Source organism: Chelonus insularis, unplaced genomic scaffold (genome assembly GCF_013357705.1).
Source record: "Chelonus insularis isolate UGA/USDA-ARS -01 unplaced genomic scaffold, ASM1335770v1 contig_3_pilon, whole genome shotgun sequence".
NCBI lineage: Eukaryota > Metazoa > Arthropoda > Insecta > Hymenoptera > Braconidae > Chelonus > Chelonus insularis.
In genome coordinates this window covers 424,668-446,365 of record NW_023276556.1, presented here as the reverse complement: position 1 = coordinate 446,365, position 21,698 = coordinate 424,668, and the positions used below count along the sequence as shown (strand labels likewise).

At 28.4% G+C, this 21,698-nt stretch overlaps 1 protein-coding gene across 4 annotated transcripts in view; it reads right to left on the bottom strand.

Moving 5' to 3' along the window:
• wge (winged eye) overlaps window positions 1-21,698 on the bottom strand; it is a 65,110-nt gene that overhangs the window by 13,139 nt on the left and 30,273 nt on the right. For 2 of the 4 annotated variants that reach the window (XM_035085537.1, XM_035085538.1), the window contains exons 2-6: window positions 11,459-11,683; window positions 7,003-7,125; window positions 3,602-3,610; window positions 2,723-3,070; window positions 1,705-2,097 (exon numbers count right to left, since the gene is read on the bottom strand). In XM_035085537.1, coding sequence (XP_034941428.1) covers window positions 1,705-2,097; window positions 2,723-3,070; window positions 3,602-3,610; window positions 7,003-7,125; window positions 11,459-11,663 — 1,078 coding nt within the window. In that variant the 5' untranslated portion in view covers window positions 11,664-11,683. The remainder of the gene's footprint in view (window positions 1-1,704; window positions 2,098-2,722; window positions 3,071-3,601; window positions 3,611-7,002; window positions 7,126-11,458; window positions 11,684-21,698) is intronic. The other 2 variants (XM_035085540.1, XM_035085539.1) reach the window with 2 other exon arrangements.

Here is a 21,698-nt window from a genome sequence, read left to right as displayed (position 1 = left end):
TATACAATAAGAAAAAAGCCATGACGATAGATGTAAAACTGGCGAGAACGATAAACTAAGCGACGAGACTCTGATGCTTAAATATAGAACAGAAAAGCGGAATAGAGGACTTGTTGCGTAAGCGAGTCTGTCATCTCGTGCAGTCATAAACGATCGCCATAACTCTAGATTTAGGTACTTACTGCCACAGAAAAATTCATTATAATCAAGGTTATCATTTTGTTATTCACCATTAGGTATGTACTAGTATTGCTATAAATGTTTCTTGTGATCATTTGAGTTAAAATATTAACTGGTCTAAAAGTTTTATTTTCGATTGAAGGAAGAAACATACAATGAAAATTTATCGTTACCGATTTTTGGAAACAAGTAAAAATACATATTCTCTAGTTTAGTAAAATGATGAACATCTATTTATTTACAGCGATGATGAAAAAATCAATGATGTCATCAACATCAAGTTACCTACACTTACAAAAAGCCTAACTTAACAATTAAATATTTAATTAAATGAGTATAAACAATATGTTATTTTGTTACTGTAAATTTCTATGAGAATTAGAAAGTTTAATTTAGTTGGTATCATTAATTTTTAATGTTTTCGATATAAATAATAAGTTTTCTTTGTTAGACTTTGACTGTTTTCTTTGGAATAATAAGTAGATGAAGAGATTGTGTTGATGATTAGGAAAAAAATAATGAAACGTGAATTTATGTGATCATGTTCAGTCTCCAATGACTTGAAGTTAACTGATGGGTCCAACAACCAATGAGATTACGAATAAAAATACTTTAAATCAGCCAACTTTTCGCATTTCATCAACCTGAGTAAGATTGATGGATCATCAGTAGACTATCCATTAATTGACTAATACTACTGTGGGAAATAGAATGATTGTTGGAATAATTTTGATGTAAAATGTTCATTTATCTACTCACTAAACCAACTAAATTACTACAGTATTTTAAATAAATTGATAATAATGTCAACACTGTGCCAATAAAATAAAAGAATCGATAAGACTGTTCTGTGCTAAGAGCACTTGATATAAATTTATCTTAATTAAAAGCTCTTTCAAATATTATCGGGTAACTAAATTGATCACAAAGAATATCATTAGCAGAAATAAAATAATTATCAAAATTCGTCTTTAAACATTAAATTTATAATAAATTAATTGGTAAAATGAATAATAAAACGTTAACTCAATTATTATGTTATTGATTTATTTGGCAGTATTTTTTCTAACTTAATATTAGTGTACATCTTGGTTTTAGAATTTATTTCTCGAATCGATCTTCTGAATCGATGAGAGACAAAGGCAATCAACTGATAGATAATCGCGAGCACGATTAATCGCGTTTTTTATCCTAATGCGCCGAGCAAATGAGGGTAATATATTCATCAGTCCATGTGTGGAGCTATGTCTCTTCATGCATATATGTTCTGTTCTGGAAACTTAACGGTCCAGCCAATTCCAATGATCTTGATATCAATCGATTTGTTTAATCTTGGACATTACGTAGCTGTGTGTATGTATATGAAAATTTTTTTAATCTAAATTCTTGACTACTGATCATTGTTCCGGCAGAATCAAAGATTTTTAAAAGATAATAAATTTAGTATAACCATCTGATATCTTTAAAAATTCGTAAAGTTGAATTGTATAAATTTTGTTTTGTTTTTAGAACTAAAATACTCACCACTACTAGCATTGGTGCTTTTACAAACACACGACTGTCGAGTTGTTTTATTTTCTACTTTTATTGAAGTTTGAGCTTGAGTAGTAACAAAGGACTCTCGTTTCTTAGTTGTACTTTGTACAAAAGTGCTGCCCGTTTGAGCACCTTGGACTATGACAGTGCTGACAGTACATGCTGCAGCGCCTGTTGGAATTGAGGAAGACCCACTAGTTGATGATGGACAGACTGCTATTGGACTTGGTACTGCAGACTGATATTCTTGCACTAATAATCCATTACTCGGTACCACACTTGCTGGAGTATTAGGCGAAGAAAAACTGTTAATTGTTAAAGTTGGTGTTCCAGCAGTTACCAGAGATAGTTGTGGTGAAAATGTACCTTGATGAAGACCACCTTTAATTAATAAATGTCCAATGTTCATTTATTTTGAATGATTGAGGGAAACAATTATTTTTCAATCTAAATATTTTTAAGCGAAACAATTTATAAAGTAGATATTTATATTTAGAATATATATTTTTTTAACATTCACTTCGTTATTAGCATTCAAGAAGATGATTTAGATAAAAAATAAATATTTAAAATAAAATACCACCAAAAATCATAACATTAAGTAGAAAGATTTTGTCAATATCTTAAAGAAAAGGTTATTTTTAAACAACTGAAGATAATTTGTTCAGCAATTTTATTTTTAAAAAAATTACTTTGTTGTCAGAAAAAATAGTTCAGCAATTCTTGTCAATAATCAAGATACCATGAAATAGTGATAAAACGCAATATTGTTTTTTCGCCTAAAAATATTTCAATACTTCAAAAATAATTCTCCCCCTCAAACCCGAGACATCACATTAGTTCAAACCATACAAACACAACAACATCACGAGTGCTACCTAATCACAGATTGTAATAAAACCAGGCAACAAACTAATAACACATAATGTCAAGCATCAGAAGAATAAAAAATAGAGGAGGAAAAGTAGAAAAACATCGAGGGATATAATTTTGGTTGATGACTAACCGAGTGTAAATGTACGCTCATTAATAAACTTGGACGTAAACGCGGTTGTCGATGTACTCGTCACCATCGACTCACCGTGATGAAGATGATGAAGACCAGCGAGGTTAAGTGTATGTTGAGTATGCTGAGCATGATGGAGACTAGCACCAACGTTCACTCCAACTCCCTGAAGACTTAATGGTTGTTGAGTATGATGTGGTGTAAGATTAGCCAAGTTTTTAGCTAACAATTCCAGTTGTGTCACACCAGGTACTGGACTGTATGGTGATCCAGGTGGTGGTGTGGGTGCACCCCAGGTATAACCACCGACTCCAACCCCCACAGCTGCTGAGAAAACACTTTCTGAAACTAAAATTTCCATTAAGCAATTTTTTTTTTTTTGATTTCCAATTTCAATAATTCATCAGAGAGAATATGTTTTATGATTTTTAAGCGGTTTAAATTGAGCAAATATACATAATTGGAGAGCAGTAGCCGACATTTAGCCTGTATAAATATTAAACTCAATCGCAAACAACTTGTTCAAGTGACGAATTTAAATTTATCACGCCAGTTTCTCTAGCTTTCAATAAATATGCAATAAATGAACGTACAGATGAATAAATCGAAAATATATGCAAATGCATTCATATTGCTACGTTATGGAATCAACTGCTAGACTAGTTTTATATCAAGAAAATATATCTATTATCTGCTATAATGACTCCAAATAAGCAAACTTTATATTTGCTATACAAATATCTAAACACCTGTGTATTGTATTGATACAACAAAAAAACGTCATCCAAATGAAAATTATTAACTACTTAAATATAACATCTGATAAAATGCCTTCTAAATCAACAATATTTTTTTGGAATTTTGTACTCAAGTACTCACCCGTCCGTTCTGCTGAAGATAAACGTAAGCATAAAATAAATTTCTATATGTATTTAAGTATGCTAGAACCTAATAACGATTACTTTCACGCATCGTTAAAGAAGGAAAAATATCATGTTTTACAAGTACAATTTACATTTGTTCCAGGCAACCACCAATAATTAGTAATCAAAATAATGATAACGTTTATACTTGGGTAGTAATGATCACCCACTGGACACAAAAATAATGCACTTTTATCAAATTAATAATTTTTTCTTTCACTAATAGACAATTTTTATTATTTATTTTCAAGTAGGAAAATGGGAGAAAAAGTAGATTTTTTATTGATTATCTGTAATAAATCTCTTTTGGTGAGTCTATTTAATTAATATAAATAATGATAATTGTTGTTTGCATATTAAATGCAAAATAAATTGTGTAATTATCAGAAATTTATTATAAAGTATAGAAACTTTCTAAAGAATCTCTTACAGTTAATTCCACCATGTTTATAAAAACTTTATTGCTAACTTTCATGTTATTTAATCGTTATAAAACCTGTTATGATGAAGTTTCAGGTGCTGTATCTTGAAGATTATAAACATATATAATGTTTTTTAAATTAACAAATGTCATGAATGGTTAAAAATAATATTGATAATTGTAAAAAAATATTTTACTAATGGGCTATTATATTTTTGATGGATTATAAATTTTAGATTTCATGTACATTAATATTGAACTTTGTTTAATAAGTGTCATAAAGATATACTTTGTTAAAATCTATCTGTGAATAATTAGCATATTGTTTTCGAAATAATATGTTAAATTTGATAATTATTTTTTTATGTTGAAACAAAAAATTAGACAAATTCGCAGCAAATTATTTTAATATTTATCGATGATAATGAATGAAGGTGAATTTTAGTAGAAGCAGTAAAAATAACTAAAAATTCAATCAATATTCACAATTACTGTGAGTCGATTTTTCTATTGATTTCATTTATTCTCTTCTCTCTAGTAAAGAATCAATTTCGATAAATTAATAACAAGTATTACCAAAAATACATAAGAAAACAAGGAAGTTTGACAGAGAGATTAATTGTCAATTTTGAAAAAGACATTAAATGTTCAATTTCATAACAATAACCATGCTTAATTGATCCACGTTCATATCACTGTTGTATCCAAAATTCATGTTACTATAAATATTATATGAATATAAGCATGAGACAAATGAATAGATCATATATATTTTGAATCTTTACTAAAAAATTCATGGCTTTTCCAAAATTCCTTCTGTATTCTGCAGAATTGTAAGCTCAAGGCTTGGGATAAGTACACTCATAAAAAACCCTGTCTGAAGATTGCCAGATCTTCACGCTGCAGTCATTAATTTTTTGGTGAGGGTAGAATTTTAAGCGTTGTATGTCAACAAATACAAAATAGAACAAAGCTTGAATGGGATAGGCAACTAAAATGTGCAGAACAAATATTCAAGTACAACTTATGCTCCAACTTGGACAAAAATATTCTTCAGGTCAATTCTTATTGAAGGAAGGCTTGTCCAATAAAATCATAAAAAAATAAAAAAATTCCCATACACAATATGGCCCTTTAAATTGTTGAAATTTTTTCAAAAACATCACAGCTGGAACTTAAAATTTTAAGTTACTAAAAAACCCAACCCTTAACATAAAATGAAATGTTAAATTTAAAAACATGATAAAAAGCGTCAAATGAAATAATCTTCAATCAAAGCAGTCAGAAATGGAAATATAAATTTCAACAATGAATGGATGAAGTTGATTTGATAATTATCAATAATTCAAGATATTTGTTTCCACTCGATCGGTTTTTTCCCGAGGTGCAAGACCGCAATATCAATGAAACCTTCAACTGCTTTGTTATATCATAAAAGCTCGAACTGTCAATAAATTCCATTATTAAAGTGACTTTATTTAAGTCAAGTTATTTATTTGGGGAAACCTGGATCCCCTGGTCTTCCGAAAGGCATTTGAGCCGAACTAGAGATAAAAGCTTGTGCCAATCATTCCTTTACAACTCAATCTGAGTTATTTAAACAATGGTCAATCTTAAACTTGATTGGATTTTCCAATTAATATGGAAACTTAATTAATATAAGGTGATTGCTCCAGTCCAGACGATTGCTCTTAATATTGGGTACGTAGAATACTTGAAAAAAAAACTGTTACCAGCGATATTTCTTATTAAATTTATCACTTTATATTCTACATTATAGCCATGTTGAATAATTATTTATTTATTGATAAATAAATGCTAAGGAAAATGTTTTTACTGCTTTATACATAAAAAATTTTTTGTGTTACCAAAGACAATTGATTTATAAAAACATTGAAAATGAAATTGAATTTGGTACCATGTACATTTCACATGATACAATCTGATCCATTTTCACTTACTGTAAATAAATAGCCAATCAATGCCACGATAAACTAAATCAAATCATGAGTCCAGGAAATATAGCTCCAAGTTCAATAAAATATCAAATCGAACCTGGTAAACGTATGTTTATAAATAAAAATTTTAAATCTAATGAAATTAATTAATTAAATTAAATAAAACATTGAATTCACTTTATGCTTTTGTGAAATTTAATAATTTTTCTACCAAAAGTATCGAATAGCATAAGCTAATATACATGAACAATTTTGAAATAAAAATTACTCTTGTATTTAAAATGAACTTGAGAATTTGTGGAATAAAACAATCCATTGTCATCGAAATTAACTTTAGAAAGAGTGAGAGAAAAGTTATTTTTTATTGTTCAAATGTAACTCCAGCTTGCTGAGAAAATTTTTATGAGTTGATATTTTTATTTTGACGACAATTTTTAAATAAAATATTAAGAATAATTCTGATAAAGGTAATTAAACATAATTAAAAAGCTTCATAACAATAAAAATAAGCTGAAAACACATATATAAAAAAAATTACATTATGTGTAATTACATTACATTACTATATGCTTTTTATTCATTCACTTGATAGATATGGAGATGTATAGAAACGACGTTTTAGGTTACACCTACTGGACAATAAGGTTATTAAATACCCCTGTGTCTGAAACGCTCTATTTTAACGAGCAGTTCCCTACAGTTTTCCCCTTCCTCTAGGGCCATAGCTCTCATTCAGAATTTTAATTGCATAATTGTGGTATTGTGAACACCGGCGGATTGTCAGTAAGCCCAATCCCTGAGCGTTAAGAAATAAAAAGAAGACGAAATGAAGAAGGAGAGAAATAAGAAAAAGAAACTCAAGTACATACTTGGCGATTTTTTCTTATTAATATTATGGTGACAATTGTTTTTCCTTTTTTTTTAATTGGATAAGATTTATTTAATATTAAATAATATTGAATGTATTTATAATAATACCTTTGTGTGTTGTAGCATGATAAGTTCTTGCGGGGGTAACTGCTGGGGTGCCTGGAGCTGTTGCCACGTAGCTACCCCCGCCACTTCCAGGAAACAAGGAATACAACTCGTACCGATTTATTCCTGAAATATTTTTAATACTGTTGAAATATGCTTTTTCATGTCAAGTTATTTCGAAAAATTAACAATACATTTATGTTAAAAAATAATTCAATAATAAAATATTATTTGATTTTTTGCAATCATTTATTATCTTATTTAATTTTTTAAGACAATGTGTTAATTATTAAAAAAAGACTGAATTAATCAGACTTACATTATTCATGACTTCAACATCTACAGAAAGACATGGACAATAATAAAATGAATAGAAAAGATAATCTGAATAGGAAATAAAAAATCGAGTCACTTTTACTGCATTTAAATTTATGTAAGTAAAATTTCGTCAACCAAAACCTTATCACTGAATTATAGTATCATTACAAGATCAAATTGATCATTAGATGGATTTTTTTTTGCCAATAGCTGATCAATTTATTATAAAAGTATCAATAAATAAATATCACAGTTTATAAATGTCTATTTAATAGAACTTAAGGTATTAACTTTTTTAACAAAATGTAATTAAACTCAGAATAATTAGAGTAAATTTTTATGCGTAATAAATCTTCTTTAATTAGCATGACCAACAATTCGAGAAGTGCTTTTAAATATTGATTCTATATATAAAAATGAATAATGATGATACTGTACACTCATATAATTAAGAATTTAATTTTGATTAATGGATTTAATTAATGGTATCAGTTGAAAACATGATCAATTATTAACAGTATTCCTTGTGGTCAAGAATATTTCATAAATTTTTTTGACTAATTGTAGATACATATAAAGTTAAAAATGTCTTAATTACTTCTGTTTTTTGACCGTTCGACTTAATTATTAATTACTTGCAATATTCCAGTTATGTATGAACCAAGCAAGGGAATAACAGAGTTGGTACATATTATAAAAGTCGAATGATTAATTTAATTTTTAAATAACATATATTAATTATTTAAACGAAGCTCAAATGATATTTTGATCATGACAAAATTTAAATTATTATGATAATTAAAGGTCATTAGTTCATCTAAGTGGTAAAAAAGTTTTAAAAACGCCAGGAAATTATGGACCGCAAATGGTCCAAATTTGTTCTTATAAAGAAATATCTATACTATACAATACTCAGTTAATGTTGATTTTTTTTTCATTCTTAAAATTGCAAAAAAAAAAGAAAAAAACCCACCTAGCAGCTCAATTACAGTTAAATCCAATTAGAGTAAATACTTTAATAGGGAGCTTACCCTAATTGTTGATCAATTAGTTCAGTAGCTGACTATTATGGGTTAAATAAGTTTAAAAAAAGATTGTAAAATTTTTCACACTAACTTTCTAGTTTTTATGATTGTTAAATTTAATTTTTACCCTAAAAATAGAATAATTAATACAATTAATATGATGAATGAATAGTTGTTAAAAATCAGAAACAAATCATTAAAATAAATTGATTGTTATTAGATGCGAAAACTAAAAGTAAAGTTAGAAACAGATTTACATGATGAACTCAGCTGAGTGGAGTTGAGACGAAGTCAATAATTAGAACAATCACCTTACGTAAATGAATTCAGGATTAGCATGTTGATAAATAAACTCACTAGTGACTTAGAGCCATGTAATTCTTTTTTTTTTTTTGAATATATGAAAAGTTCATCAGCATCGTCATTATTGTAAAATCATGATAAGCATCATAGAACTTTTATTCTAAATAAATGCATGCACGACATAACTTTTAACATAAATTTATAGTACATTTTGTGCTGAACACAAGTGTTCATGAACTCATCATAATGAAAAATCATGATACGTTCGTGATAAATATACATTAATTTGTTCACTTCAAATTTATTTATTATTTTTATAATTTATCACGAATATTTATAATAAATCTCATAAATATTTAACTATTCGTGATGAGCACTATTATTACTTCATTTCTAATCAATACAAAATTCATATAACATTAAACATTCATTGCTGACAGAATCTACTTAATAGAAAGGCATTCAGCATTTATAATAAATTTTATTGGCAAAATAATGATTCATCTTTTAAAGTTTATTCATTCAGCATAATAAAAAATTTCACAACATTTTTTATAATAAGTTTTATTTTTTTATCACGTATTACGTGAACACTAGAGCATTTTGGAGTTACGTCAATTTTACTATGCCTCATAAAAATGTTATAGTGAAAGTAAAAAATACTATTCCTCAAAGAAGCTTTATATTAATCCCTAAAATTACTAATAACTTTTCTTTTGTGAACTATGCTCGTTGTTTAAATAAAGTAAAAAGAAAACTTATTCGTGAAAATACGGAAATATTTAAGCAAAGTAAATTACCACAATCTGATAATTTGCATAGTTTAACTACAGTTTATACTGTAAATAACTACACTTGTTAGGTTTTGAAGTGAAGTTTCATAGATAGATCAATACTCAATAAACTTTAAATAAATAAATTAGCAATATATATTATATTAATAAACATTACTAAACAAGCATTGATTTATTATAAAAATAGTATGCTCTTTAATACAATAAAAAAAAAATTTATTTTCAAATCAAAAAAGAATTAAATAATAAATTTAGCGATTTTTTCATAAATTTCATGTTGACATCATTCAAAAGCACATCAACAGGGATTCGAGTTTTTGTCACTTCATTGAAGTTTTTTTTCTTGCAGACTAGAACTGATAGTGATATTCTACAAAAAAAATATCAGTTAAAATCTAAAGATGGTCGTCTTAATAAAAAACTATATCATAACACATTTTATTTTATTATATCACACATACTTAAGAAACTATGGCACTTACAAGTTAAGTGGTTTAGTATGGTTAAGTCTCTACCCTATCTCATAGTCGCCAAAAACACTCTATCGCGTCACGTAAAACGTAATGCTTTAACGACCGCCACAGGGAGATTGCGACGCGTGTGTGGTGGATTGATGGGAATGTGCTCAAACAACATATCTTTACATGTGCCCAACTTTTTTGAAAGTAATTTCTTAAAAATGTTACTGGTTTAGTTGCTGATTGTATACCAAAAAGTCTTCAAAATCTCATTAAAAAAATTTTATCTTCCATTTTTGATTTTACGTTAATTTTTAACGTTTATTTAATGAATGACTCAAGGAGATTTTGTTGATGATTATTTTAAAAGTAAAGTCATAGCTTCTGCTCAAATGTAATAAAAATTGCCAACACATTATCATTTTGTTCCTACACTTTATAGCATCTCGACTCATGCATATCCGAGTTAAAATTTTCATACATTAGCTCTATTGTATTATCCGTGAGTCTATTTAATTCAACAAACAGCCGATAATGAATAAAATAGGAGACAGGTCAATCATAAAGCGAAACAATGTAACAGTCAGTGAGAAATGATCAGAGAATTAAAGACAATGTTAATGTAACTAAAATCATTTACTTTGTTTAAATCAACAGTGATATATTATTAATTATTATTGTTTCTTTTTTATTTACTTTTACTCTTTGTTACATTTAGAGATATTTTTTTCCATTTCAGTAATTAAGAATAGTAATAACAAATATTTATATTCATTGTATTACATCAAAAAAATTTATTAAACAATGATAATATTTGCTTTCAGTGCATTTCACGATCTTTTATAATTTATTTTATGGAAAAAATGAGTACGTATCACTATTGTTATTATAACTGTCCTTTCCACTGGCATCAATTGTAACAGCTAATTTTATGACATAGAGTCTACGTGTCTCTCATCCAAATATATTGTGATAATATAATTCCGAGCACATAAAAATTTATTTGTTATAACTGTTCCCAGTTATAACATTATTTTATAAATCATTTCAGTGTGATTTTTATTAACTCAAAAATTATTATGGTTTTTCATTTATAATTGAATCATTGTGTCAATGAAACTTCGTGATTTCAGTTAAAAAAAAGTATCATTGATGATGATTAATTCTCTATCAACATTGGAATTTAGAGTGATTACATTAAATAAAATTAAATATAAAGAATAATTTTAATATTTATTAGTTAGCTCCAATATATATTTTTTTTATTTCTGTCAATATATAAATTTATCTGTTGTTGATTGATTTTATAAGTCAATATTATTTATAAATAAACAATTCAATAATTGAGAATAATTTTGACTTGGATCTTTTTTAATTTTCCTAGTAACTCTATCATTTTTGAATGTCTCTAATGTTTTTTTTTTAATTATCTGCAAATTAATCCTAATAAGTAACTCGTTCCATGCATAAATTAAAAATATTTCATGTGTCATGTAAAACCTATTTCACTCACCCTTCCCAAAGATGAAGAATAAAAAAAGTATAAAACATGAAATCTAACCTTGATTGTGTGAAGGTGCAGGGGTAGCAGCTAGAGGTGGTGTTGCATGTGTCTGCTGATTGCCTGACAGACTAGTAGTTTGTGCAGGCGCAAGGGGCCACAACGTCGTTGCTGTCCCCTGGATGGGATTTTGTGATCCTCTAGCTCCGGCATCGCCGACCTGACGGCTGCCTGTTCCCCCTGGGGCCACGGGAGGGACCAACATTGGACCACCCCCTCCCGAGGCTGTAGCACATGAAAAAAAAACAAAAACAAATCCTTCAATTTCCACCGTCAAATTATTTGTAAATTAATTATATACTTTCGTTGAAGTACATCCACTAAGAGGTGCGTTATCTCTAATGTAAGATCGCATTTTTTGGAGAGACAAAAAGGAGAAAAAACTACACATGGAAAGGGTGAGTTAGTCATTCGCTCACTACACCAAACGATGTGCGGCTAAGAAAAGGCAGACTGCGAAAAAGAGAGGGGGTAGCAACAGGTCGTCAAGGGTAATGTAGTCTCTTAGATTCACACAGACACTCGCATAGACATTCCATTTCACACTCTTAAATTTCCCCACCTTTGTTCTACACATATAAATATATATGTATGTACAAGTATTACTGATAACTGTTTCTTAAAAGCCTCAACATGCTTTATTACGACACTGGAAAAATTCAATAATAAAAAATATCCCTACACAATAATTTCGATATTAGTGTGAAATTCACTTTCCTTCAATTTTATGAATTAAAGGCAATTTTATTTTTTATAATGATGAATTTTATTGCTTGCGCAACAAAGTTTCGTTTAATCACCAAAGAGTTTAAGTGGAATTTTAATTTCTTTATTTAAGAATAAAATGATACTGGAAATTTGGTAATTAAATAAGTACCTGAAGCTCAACTGAGACTAATTTAGATCACTGTTACTCCAAACTTGTCTTTAATCGTTCAGCATGGAATGTAAGTAGTACATTGAATTACTATTTTTCTAACCCCTGTAATATCGCTCAAGTTAACGAAACTCCCTTTCTTAATTGGAACCGCAAATTTCCGCTGTTTTCGCACTCTCTAAAAATGAATTATTCAAAATCACGCAATAGAGGACAAAAAAGTGAATATTCATTTACTATGTGGGAACAGTGGTAGACTTATTCCCAATAAGTCTACCACTGTTTATACCAGTGAAATATATACTGCACTAAAAATACTCCTACTACGTTGAGTGATTAATCAATTAAAGAATTTTAGAATGTCTACCTTCCATTTTTCTCAAGAAAGTAAATGAACTCACATAAAAAATCAATATATCATTGATAATATACGAAAATATATAAAATATGTGTGTTTATATGTGGTGGCAAAATTATGTATATGTTATATTATATACAAAATTACGTAGTATGTCAATAAATGAAGTTATATGTTAAATAAATATTTATTTATATAAGTATACGTATAACAATCATTTTGCACTAAATTAATTTTTTCAAAATATTTTAATATAATTATATAAATTATAAATTAAAATATCTGCGTCGTATAAGGAAATAAAATATATATTCTTTGAATTATATTAACATGTAAATTAAATTAATAGAATTTATGACATAATTTAAACAATATACAGTTATTTCAGGAAAGTAAATTATTTGTCAATTTGCATTTTTGACCTCCCTAAAAATGAGTTAGTTAGGTACATTCTTGTGCAGTGACATTCACTATTTTATTTCTAGAAAAATTGTTTAAAAAATATTTTTTAATGACTGTTCATTTAAACTAATTCATATAAAATCAGTTTAAATACTGAATTTTACTGTCAGTTTACCAGAACTGGAAATCCGATAAAATTTTACAGTTACCATTGGAAAAAAGAAGTGACTTTTATCGGAAATTACACCTGGTCGCTTTTTTTCTATGAAAGGAATGGATAGGTTGAAGAAAATTCTGAAATTGATTGATTATGTTACGATTCGACGTAAATCACGGAAATAAATCAAAAGTTTCAAGAAATATATTCAAAAAATGTTTATACTATGGACAATTATTACTTTTTTATTCAATAAACATTTAAAAGGATGAATAATGAAATTTTTTTGCGATCATTCAATCAAAATATTTTACGGTAAACGTTCAACTACAATTTTTCCTTTTTAATGATAGAAATGAATGTCGATTAATTATAGTTTTACATTGAAATCAAAATTAAATAGTTTAAAAGATCATTCATTTATTTACAGCTGTTTACACAAACATCAAATGAAAACTAATATATGGAGATATTATTCGATTATTGAACAATTAATTTTATTAATTGTTATTAGACATTTGTCTCACATTCTTAGTACGAGGATCGTTTTACCTTCACATCATCTCTATACTGCAAATCGAAGCGTATTACAATCAACACACATAAACGTGTTTAATGTTAAATGCTATGAACCAACAGATTTTAACACACCCTAAAGTGTATGTAAATCAACTACAAAACTTCTATAATTTGTTTATAGCAGTTAACATTGAATCCGTTTATGTGTGTTCATTTTTACCACACTTCAATTTACAATGTATGTGCGTTCTAAGTACAACTATAATTACGTGTCCAAGTTATAATGTTTTTGTTGAACATATTAGTTGAGGAAACAACTGATATAGTGCAGTTGAGTTGCAACAAAAAAAATGTTCTAATTTATTCAAACGGATATTACATTTAAATAAAGCAAATAAAACAGAGCTGTCTTCTGCACTCTAAAAAATTGATAGTTAAATCCCACCGTTGGATTCACAATCCTGTGTTCATTGCTCATTTGACAGAAAATAGCTGAGTCCTTCTTGAACTATTAATAGTGAATACACTGAAAAAAAAGTTTAATCACTACGGGAAAACAAAGTTTTATTCTGACACGTATTTCTCTCGTAAGAAAACGTATTTTTGTCGGAAGAATACAAATTCTTCGGAGGCTAAGACTGTAGTTTTCCGTGGGGCGTAAATTTGTTTTGCAGTGGGACTTAAACTGCATTGAACGATACTGTAGTAAACATAAAAAAATTCGTATTTTTTATTCTTCCCAGAGTATTCAAACAGTCATCTCTTGCCCAATAATATTAAAGCGATCATTTTGATAAGGTTTTCGAAAAAATCGGTCCAGCCATTTTCTATGCAGAATAAAAGAACTGAAAAAATGGTAAACTAGCTCAATGTTATCATTCTTTCCACTGGGAAGTTAGTCGTGTGGACCTTTCGAGTCGCACCCAGACCACTGAAGAGCACTTATATTTTTTTAGGGTAAATAATTATTTCAGCTGACTTTAAAACCAATCTGAGTTCTTCAATGATTAATGGTAAGTCTTCAAGAACATGCTAATTATTCTGATTTCTCAATTTTCTGTAATTAATAATCGAATTTGATTTTTTAGGAAAGAACGTAGATTTCTTCAAGACAGATACTTTTCTTACAAATCGGCTTATTTTCGTACAAACTATTTAAATGCTAAAATAACTTTTAAGTGAGCAATAATAAACATTGAGAATATAATAATTCCAATATGTGCTTATTTATGTACAGATATTTGGTCTTCTAGTTCTCTATTGAATTTAAGTACACGGAGAAAAATGAATTGTAAATTTTACTTCAATAAGTAGTGGTCTGTCGCTTCGGGTACAAAAATGGCAATAAGCAATTGTTTGATTATAATATACATTAAAACTTTTTCTTGTAAAAATTTTATTATGAATCCAAATTTTAAATTATACAAAAATAGATATAAAATATCACAATTTTAATGTGTAATTAAAGTTTTAGAAGAAACAGTTGTAATGTATACTAATCAAACAATTTCTCATTGCCATTTTTGTACTCGAAGCGACAGACCATTATTTATTGAAGTAAAATTTACAATTTACTTTTCTCCGTGTAATATTTAATCAAAATACCAATCCAACCGATCTGATTTTTAACTTGTCAGTAAATAGTTTCTCTATTCTCTTCCGGGGTAGTTAGATATTCTTTTCTCGTAATGAATGATATTTAATGGCTCATATCGAGAAAGAATATACTTTAATCTAACATAGCTATGAGCTATGTAACCATTATCAATCAATAATGATTTAATTTTATTCCAAGTTTCATTTAATTATTTTTGACTTACAGCTATTCATTCAATAAGGCATTCAATGACAACTTATTGATTAGGCCTACTGGGAATACTATATAAAAAACGCGCTTTGTACTCTACCTCAAAAGTGGTGTGGAAATGAGTACATTTAAACAAAAAAAAAACCATAACGTTAAGAAAAAATCTCTTCGGCGAGGAATCGAACCTTTTTTTTTTGAAGTGAACAAGTTTTTTATTTAACTAAATTGTAATTTTATATAGAGTAATACAAATTGTAATAAAACTATCACAAAATCTGCACAATTACAGGGCAGCTGGGGGCTGGAGACTTATAACTGAACGATCACTGTGTGCAAGGCGCTGTAAATATTTAGCATAAACTTAGCAACATTGTTTATTACTATATTGTAGCACATGATAAGAGTGCATGATTGATCTGTCTATTACTGTTGGACTTGGAGAAAACAGAGGGCTGTTTGGGCTTCATGGCAGCTGCCCTCAGAAACAAGGAATCGAACCTCGGTCTCCCGCATGACAGGCAGGGATACTACCGCTATACTACTGAAGACTCGGAAAAACGTTTCTCGAATTTGGTATAAGAGGTTCCATCCACTCATTTATGAAGTCATTGTGCAATGTCTGATAAACATGAAAACCAACTGCTCTATACTTCAAATGCTGTAGAAGCTATAGTTCGATATTTGACCGCGCACATTACTACACATACAAACTGCATGCATGTGTGTAAACTACACATACATATACGTGTTTTTATCTAAGAATTTAGAGTTCAAAATTATCCTCATTAAATAGTATCGTTATGGTAACATAAATCTGCAAGAATCAATGCCTTCTTTAATAATGTGAAATTGAATTATTTTCAATTAGCCGTGCTTTAAATTAATTAAATATTTGTATTAAATGTTTCAAGTGGTTATGGAATTTTTTGCCTCCACTATCATTGTTAATATGTCCTCTACGCGAAAGCTTTTCTTCTTTATAGTAACTAAAGGTTTTTTTTACGATATCGAAACTTTAGTTTAAGTCATACGCTAAAACGAATATCGTTACGGTAACGAAATGTTTTTCCACAGTGATTAAACTTTTATTTTAAACTCTCTCAATGTGTGAGAGATTTGATAAAATTGTAACATACAGAATTTTTTTACCAATTGTACGTGAAAATAACAATTATACTTTTTGGATTCTAGAAGTACAAATATTTATAATCATCAATGAATTTTGAATTTTTTTAAGTAATTATTATAATTCGCAACTCGTAAGTAATAGTTAAATTTGTATTCTTAAATTGAGAATCGTACATTTGTCATTTTTTACACTTACAATTAGTGCAAAAATTCTTTTCGTGTATAAAAAAAGTTAAGTGAAGCCCAATTACAAATTTGAATTAAAGGCAATGGTGTTTATTTGATACATAAAAATATAATAGTTCTAGCAGTTTCGATTGTATTCACCTTGGAGAAAAAAAACCATTAAAATTTTTTGTATTATTTATTAAAGTATAAAACTTCTATGAAATTTTCCAATGAAAAAAAATTCTTTCGAAATCATTTTGAATGTATGGGAAGAATAGATGTTCTTCCGTTATTACCACAACTCCTGAAGCTACTAATAATGAAAAAGAATGCGTTTATTAGTTAATTATTTGCTTGATAATTGCACCCGCATGAAAGAAATCAAGATAACCATATCTCAATTGCATTAAAACTTTAATTTAAGATCCAAAGTATACATTCAAGCTCACAAGAGTGACTGAGTAATTTTCGTTACTTAAAAAAAAATACTAAAAATTTCCGATAATAAAGATGATTTTTTTAACCGAAAATGACTTGTTTTATCTTCTTTATTTTATGATAATGTATTCCTTACAGATTGCCGATGAGTAGACTGAATGAAAGAAAAACGAAATAATAATAATAATAATAACAATAATAATAATAATAATAATAAAAATCTAAAGAATAAAACAAAACTCATGGACTACTGGGGACGTAATCATGGCGATGACGACGTCGTTATCCTCGTTCGGTTTATCCGACGAGTTTTTACGTAACGCGCGCGACTACCGGAATCTCTTTCGTTCTCCCTCTGAATTCGCCAACGCGTTTGTCGCGCCTCTTTCTCCCACTCTACAATTTATTTATTCTCTTTAGAGTTTTTTTGCACTCATTTATGCAGGCGACACATTTCTCTATCGATGCTTGTTTATATATTTTTGCTTTGTTTATATATTAAGAAATATTTTCCAGTTACTGAGCGTGCAATTGTATATAGCGTCAGGACACTCGATACAAGAAAAAAGAGGGTGTAAAAAGTCTAGATCTCGTCGAATTTTTTACAAGCACCTGTTTCATCATTTCCCACTCGTGTGCCTGGGGGCTACGTCGTCAGGTAGTCACGCTTCGTAGACCCTTCTTATGTGTACTCTATATGTACGTATATCCCATCAGTGACCTGCAAAACCTGTTTCTCGTTGCCGCGTCTTCCTCTGCTCTGCTTCATCTGACTTTTTTATCCTTTTTTTCATCATTATTCGATACACCCACTAGGTTACCAACTGATGAAACTCGGAAATTAAGCGGTCGTTATCGTGTTTCAACTTTTCCCAACTTGCAGTTCTAATCATCGTCAATAAATGTTATTAATTAGTACACGGATCGTAATTGTATAATTTCCCTTATGATAACAAAAAAAACGTGTCTCGTAATTGATCGGGGCTTTAATGTTTTAGTTAGAATTGGATTAAATAGAAATTAAAAGATAGACATTGTAAATGAAATAAATTTTATTTACAGAAATTCATTTCTATCATTTCCCTAGAAATATTGCCAACAATATAATAAACTTACGGCTATCTTGAAGCGTATCAAAAAAAGAGGGTTCTAATAGGAGCCCATTCAACCATTCTTGAAACGTCAAATACAATTTTTGTCAGATACACTTTGGGGAGTTCTTGAAAATAGTGAGAGAATATTGGAGACAGGGAATATTTTATTTATAATACATATTTAATAATCTGTCTTGAAAAATAAATTTTCAAAATATCTTGAAAAAATCTAAAATAAACTCCAAGAAAAGACTGAAATAATTTGAATAAATATGTTATCTATTATTAGTAATAATCGATTGATTAATTTCTCATTGTAATCTATTTCCACTTTGTTTACTATCCACATTACTTGTAACAATCCACATCAACTTTTTACTGTTATCATTTTTCTCATGTCTTTTTTTATTAAAGAAACTCAGGACAAGACGGATCTATAGAGCAAAACGGGGTTCTTAAATTTTAAAATGACTAATACACTATATTGTAATTTGAGCAATAGATCTATTTCCATATCAGTGCAAACTGTTGTATCAACATCGTTTTGCCCCAAGTTCTCCTATCAGAAATGTATAATATACTAAATCTGTACTTAATTCGTTTTTGTGTCTTCTTATTATAAGTTTTCTTTATAAGCACATAAATTATTCATTTTTGTTATTTTTCCATATTTGTATTGAAAATATATATTTTATTCATAATGAAATCAAAACTGAGGGCAATCTGAAACAAATTGATTCATTTATACTGAAATAAGCCCTTTTATCAAAGTATAACTACAACATAGTAAACGGCAAGAGATCTGACGAAAGGCATAGCAGTGAATATCATTTACATTCAGTACCACTCTCTATATTTATCTTTTCTAATGCTATAATATGTAAACCATTGAATGGGGTGCAAAACCCGCAGAAATAATTCGAATTATTAACATAGGCAGCTCGAAACTTCAAAGTCTACATAGACAGCATATTCTCCAATGTCTAATACCTTTATTCTATATATATATATTACTTTTCTGGGGATGTATATATATACATGGATCTCTGGAGAGTCTCTCTGACGAGCAAAACTTGTCGAATATTACATAGTAGTATAATTGTGACAGCACACGCGTGCCCATCAAGTCCAGGGTTACACTTCTAATCATTCTAAATACGATCTGCCGTGCTGAAAATTGCTGAACCGCAATCACACAAAGGTCTGATCCCTGGAAAATTATCGCCCCAAGCACGAATAGTAAGCCATGAAACCTTACTTGTGTTACTTTAGTTCTAAAAACTTTCATGGAAATAACTAAGAGTTCTTTTTCTCGTCATCAATAATATTTTTCTTGTTCAAATAATTGAATAAACAATTTTAACTGATAATAGGAGGTGTATTTTAATTCCATTATTTAAAAAACAGTTGATGAATTTTCCTGGTAATAATTCAGTAGAATTATTTGCTTTATTAGAAATAGAAATTTTCCCTCTAATATAAATTAAAAATGTACTAATAATTAACATACTCTGATGAAATATTTTCAATTTAAAAACTACAATTTTTTTTATCAACGTAAAAAGCAGAAAAACTTCTTCCTAGGTCATGTTATTCATTTCATTGGCATTTTTTTATTCAACTATTGCGGATACACAGTAATTACATAGTGGTTGATATAGTGGTTGTAGAAAAATAAAAAAAAGAAATATCAAGAATGATTACTCTCTAAAAATAACGTTTTCCTATTGGATTCATAGTGTTGGCTAGAAAAACATGTTCAATAAAAATTATCAAGTCATTCAGTATGCTGAGAACATTGTAGTTTTGAAATAATGCAACATACCTCGATGTGAGTCATGACATATCGCCGCACCTAATGTGTGTAATTTTTTTTTTTCAAAGGCAAACTGAGAAAAACTTACTATAGTTTTGCAATTTAAATCATTAGAATATTGCAAAATGTTTTTAGATAAACCCTTGCTAATAAATCTATTTTTTTTTATATTCATGATATATTTTATTATTGTGGAAGATTTTAAATGTGTGCATAAGGATAACTTTTTTTTTATTGATGATAAGATTCTGAGTAAAAGGAAAAATTGTATGATTCTTAGTAATAAAAGACCCAGATATTGTACGTAAAAATAACGAAATAGCCACAATAAATTACTGAATGAATTTTTGAAGAAAAAGTACAAAGGAACATGATTAATGAAATTCTAGAAATAAAATTGAATGGCGCAATGGAAAATAAACATTGAAATGATTAATTAATAAAAGATATAAAATTATTTGAAATTTATTGAAAAAATATTAAACAAATACACATTCTGATGTAGATATTACTTTGCTATATAAGCAAAGAAATAGTAACGTTTCTAAAAATATTATTGTATCGACAGTTTGACATTGAAAAAATGGTCAAAGTATTGAGACTATAAAGCGTTGAAAAGGAGATAGAAGGAATCGATTGAAATAATTGTCAAGCAAGAAAATAATTCTTTTAGAAAGAAATAGAAAATATTCATAGAATCCACGTAGACAGAGGGCTAATTTTCATAAAAATTGACATTATCTCATCACTGGTTAATAAGATACAATGAACATTAACAAGAAAATCTACAAGAAAGTAAAAAATAGTTATTCCATCATAACGATCATATTTAAAATTAATGATACCGTGATAGAAACTTTACTGGATAACAAAGATCGTGTTGAAGCGAGGTATACAAGCAACAGTAGCCATGTGTATCCATCAATAAAGATACATGAAGAGTATTAATGCAATGAAACATTTTTTTATTACTTCTATTGTTGTATTGTTACTAGTAAAAAAAAAATAGTTGTATTTTAAAATTTATTGAAATAAAATTTCTATCGTCATGTTTATTCTTACAAAAGTCTTAATTTTAGCTGGGTCTTGAAATAAAATTTGTGAAGAAACAGAAATTGCCAACAAGTTACAAATTATTGGTCATAACAGTCAAGGTTTTATTATGTCTCAGCAATGTCTGACTGTTTTGAGGGTTTTTTTCTCGATTTTCTATTTTTTCCCTTATCATAAAAAAAATCATCAGCAGATAAAGATATGTATTACGTAGCTATAAAAAATATTTCCACTTATGATCGAATTACTATTACAATATTGAGGATTTTAGATTGGTAATATTATTAAGCCACATCATCATCAATTTTTTCATTTTATTTCGAACATGTTTTATTAAATTGTCTATTCTAAAGCATTTTTTATACTCCAGGAAATGTTTATGTAAATAAATTAATTTTTTAGGAATAAAAAACATGTTGTAGT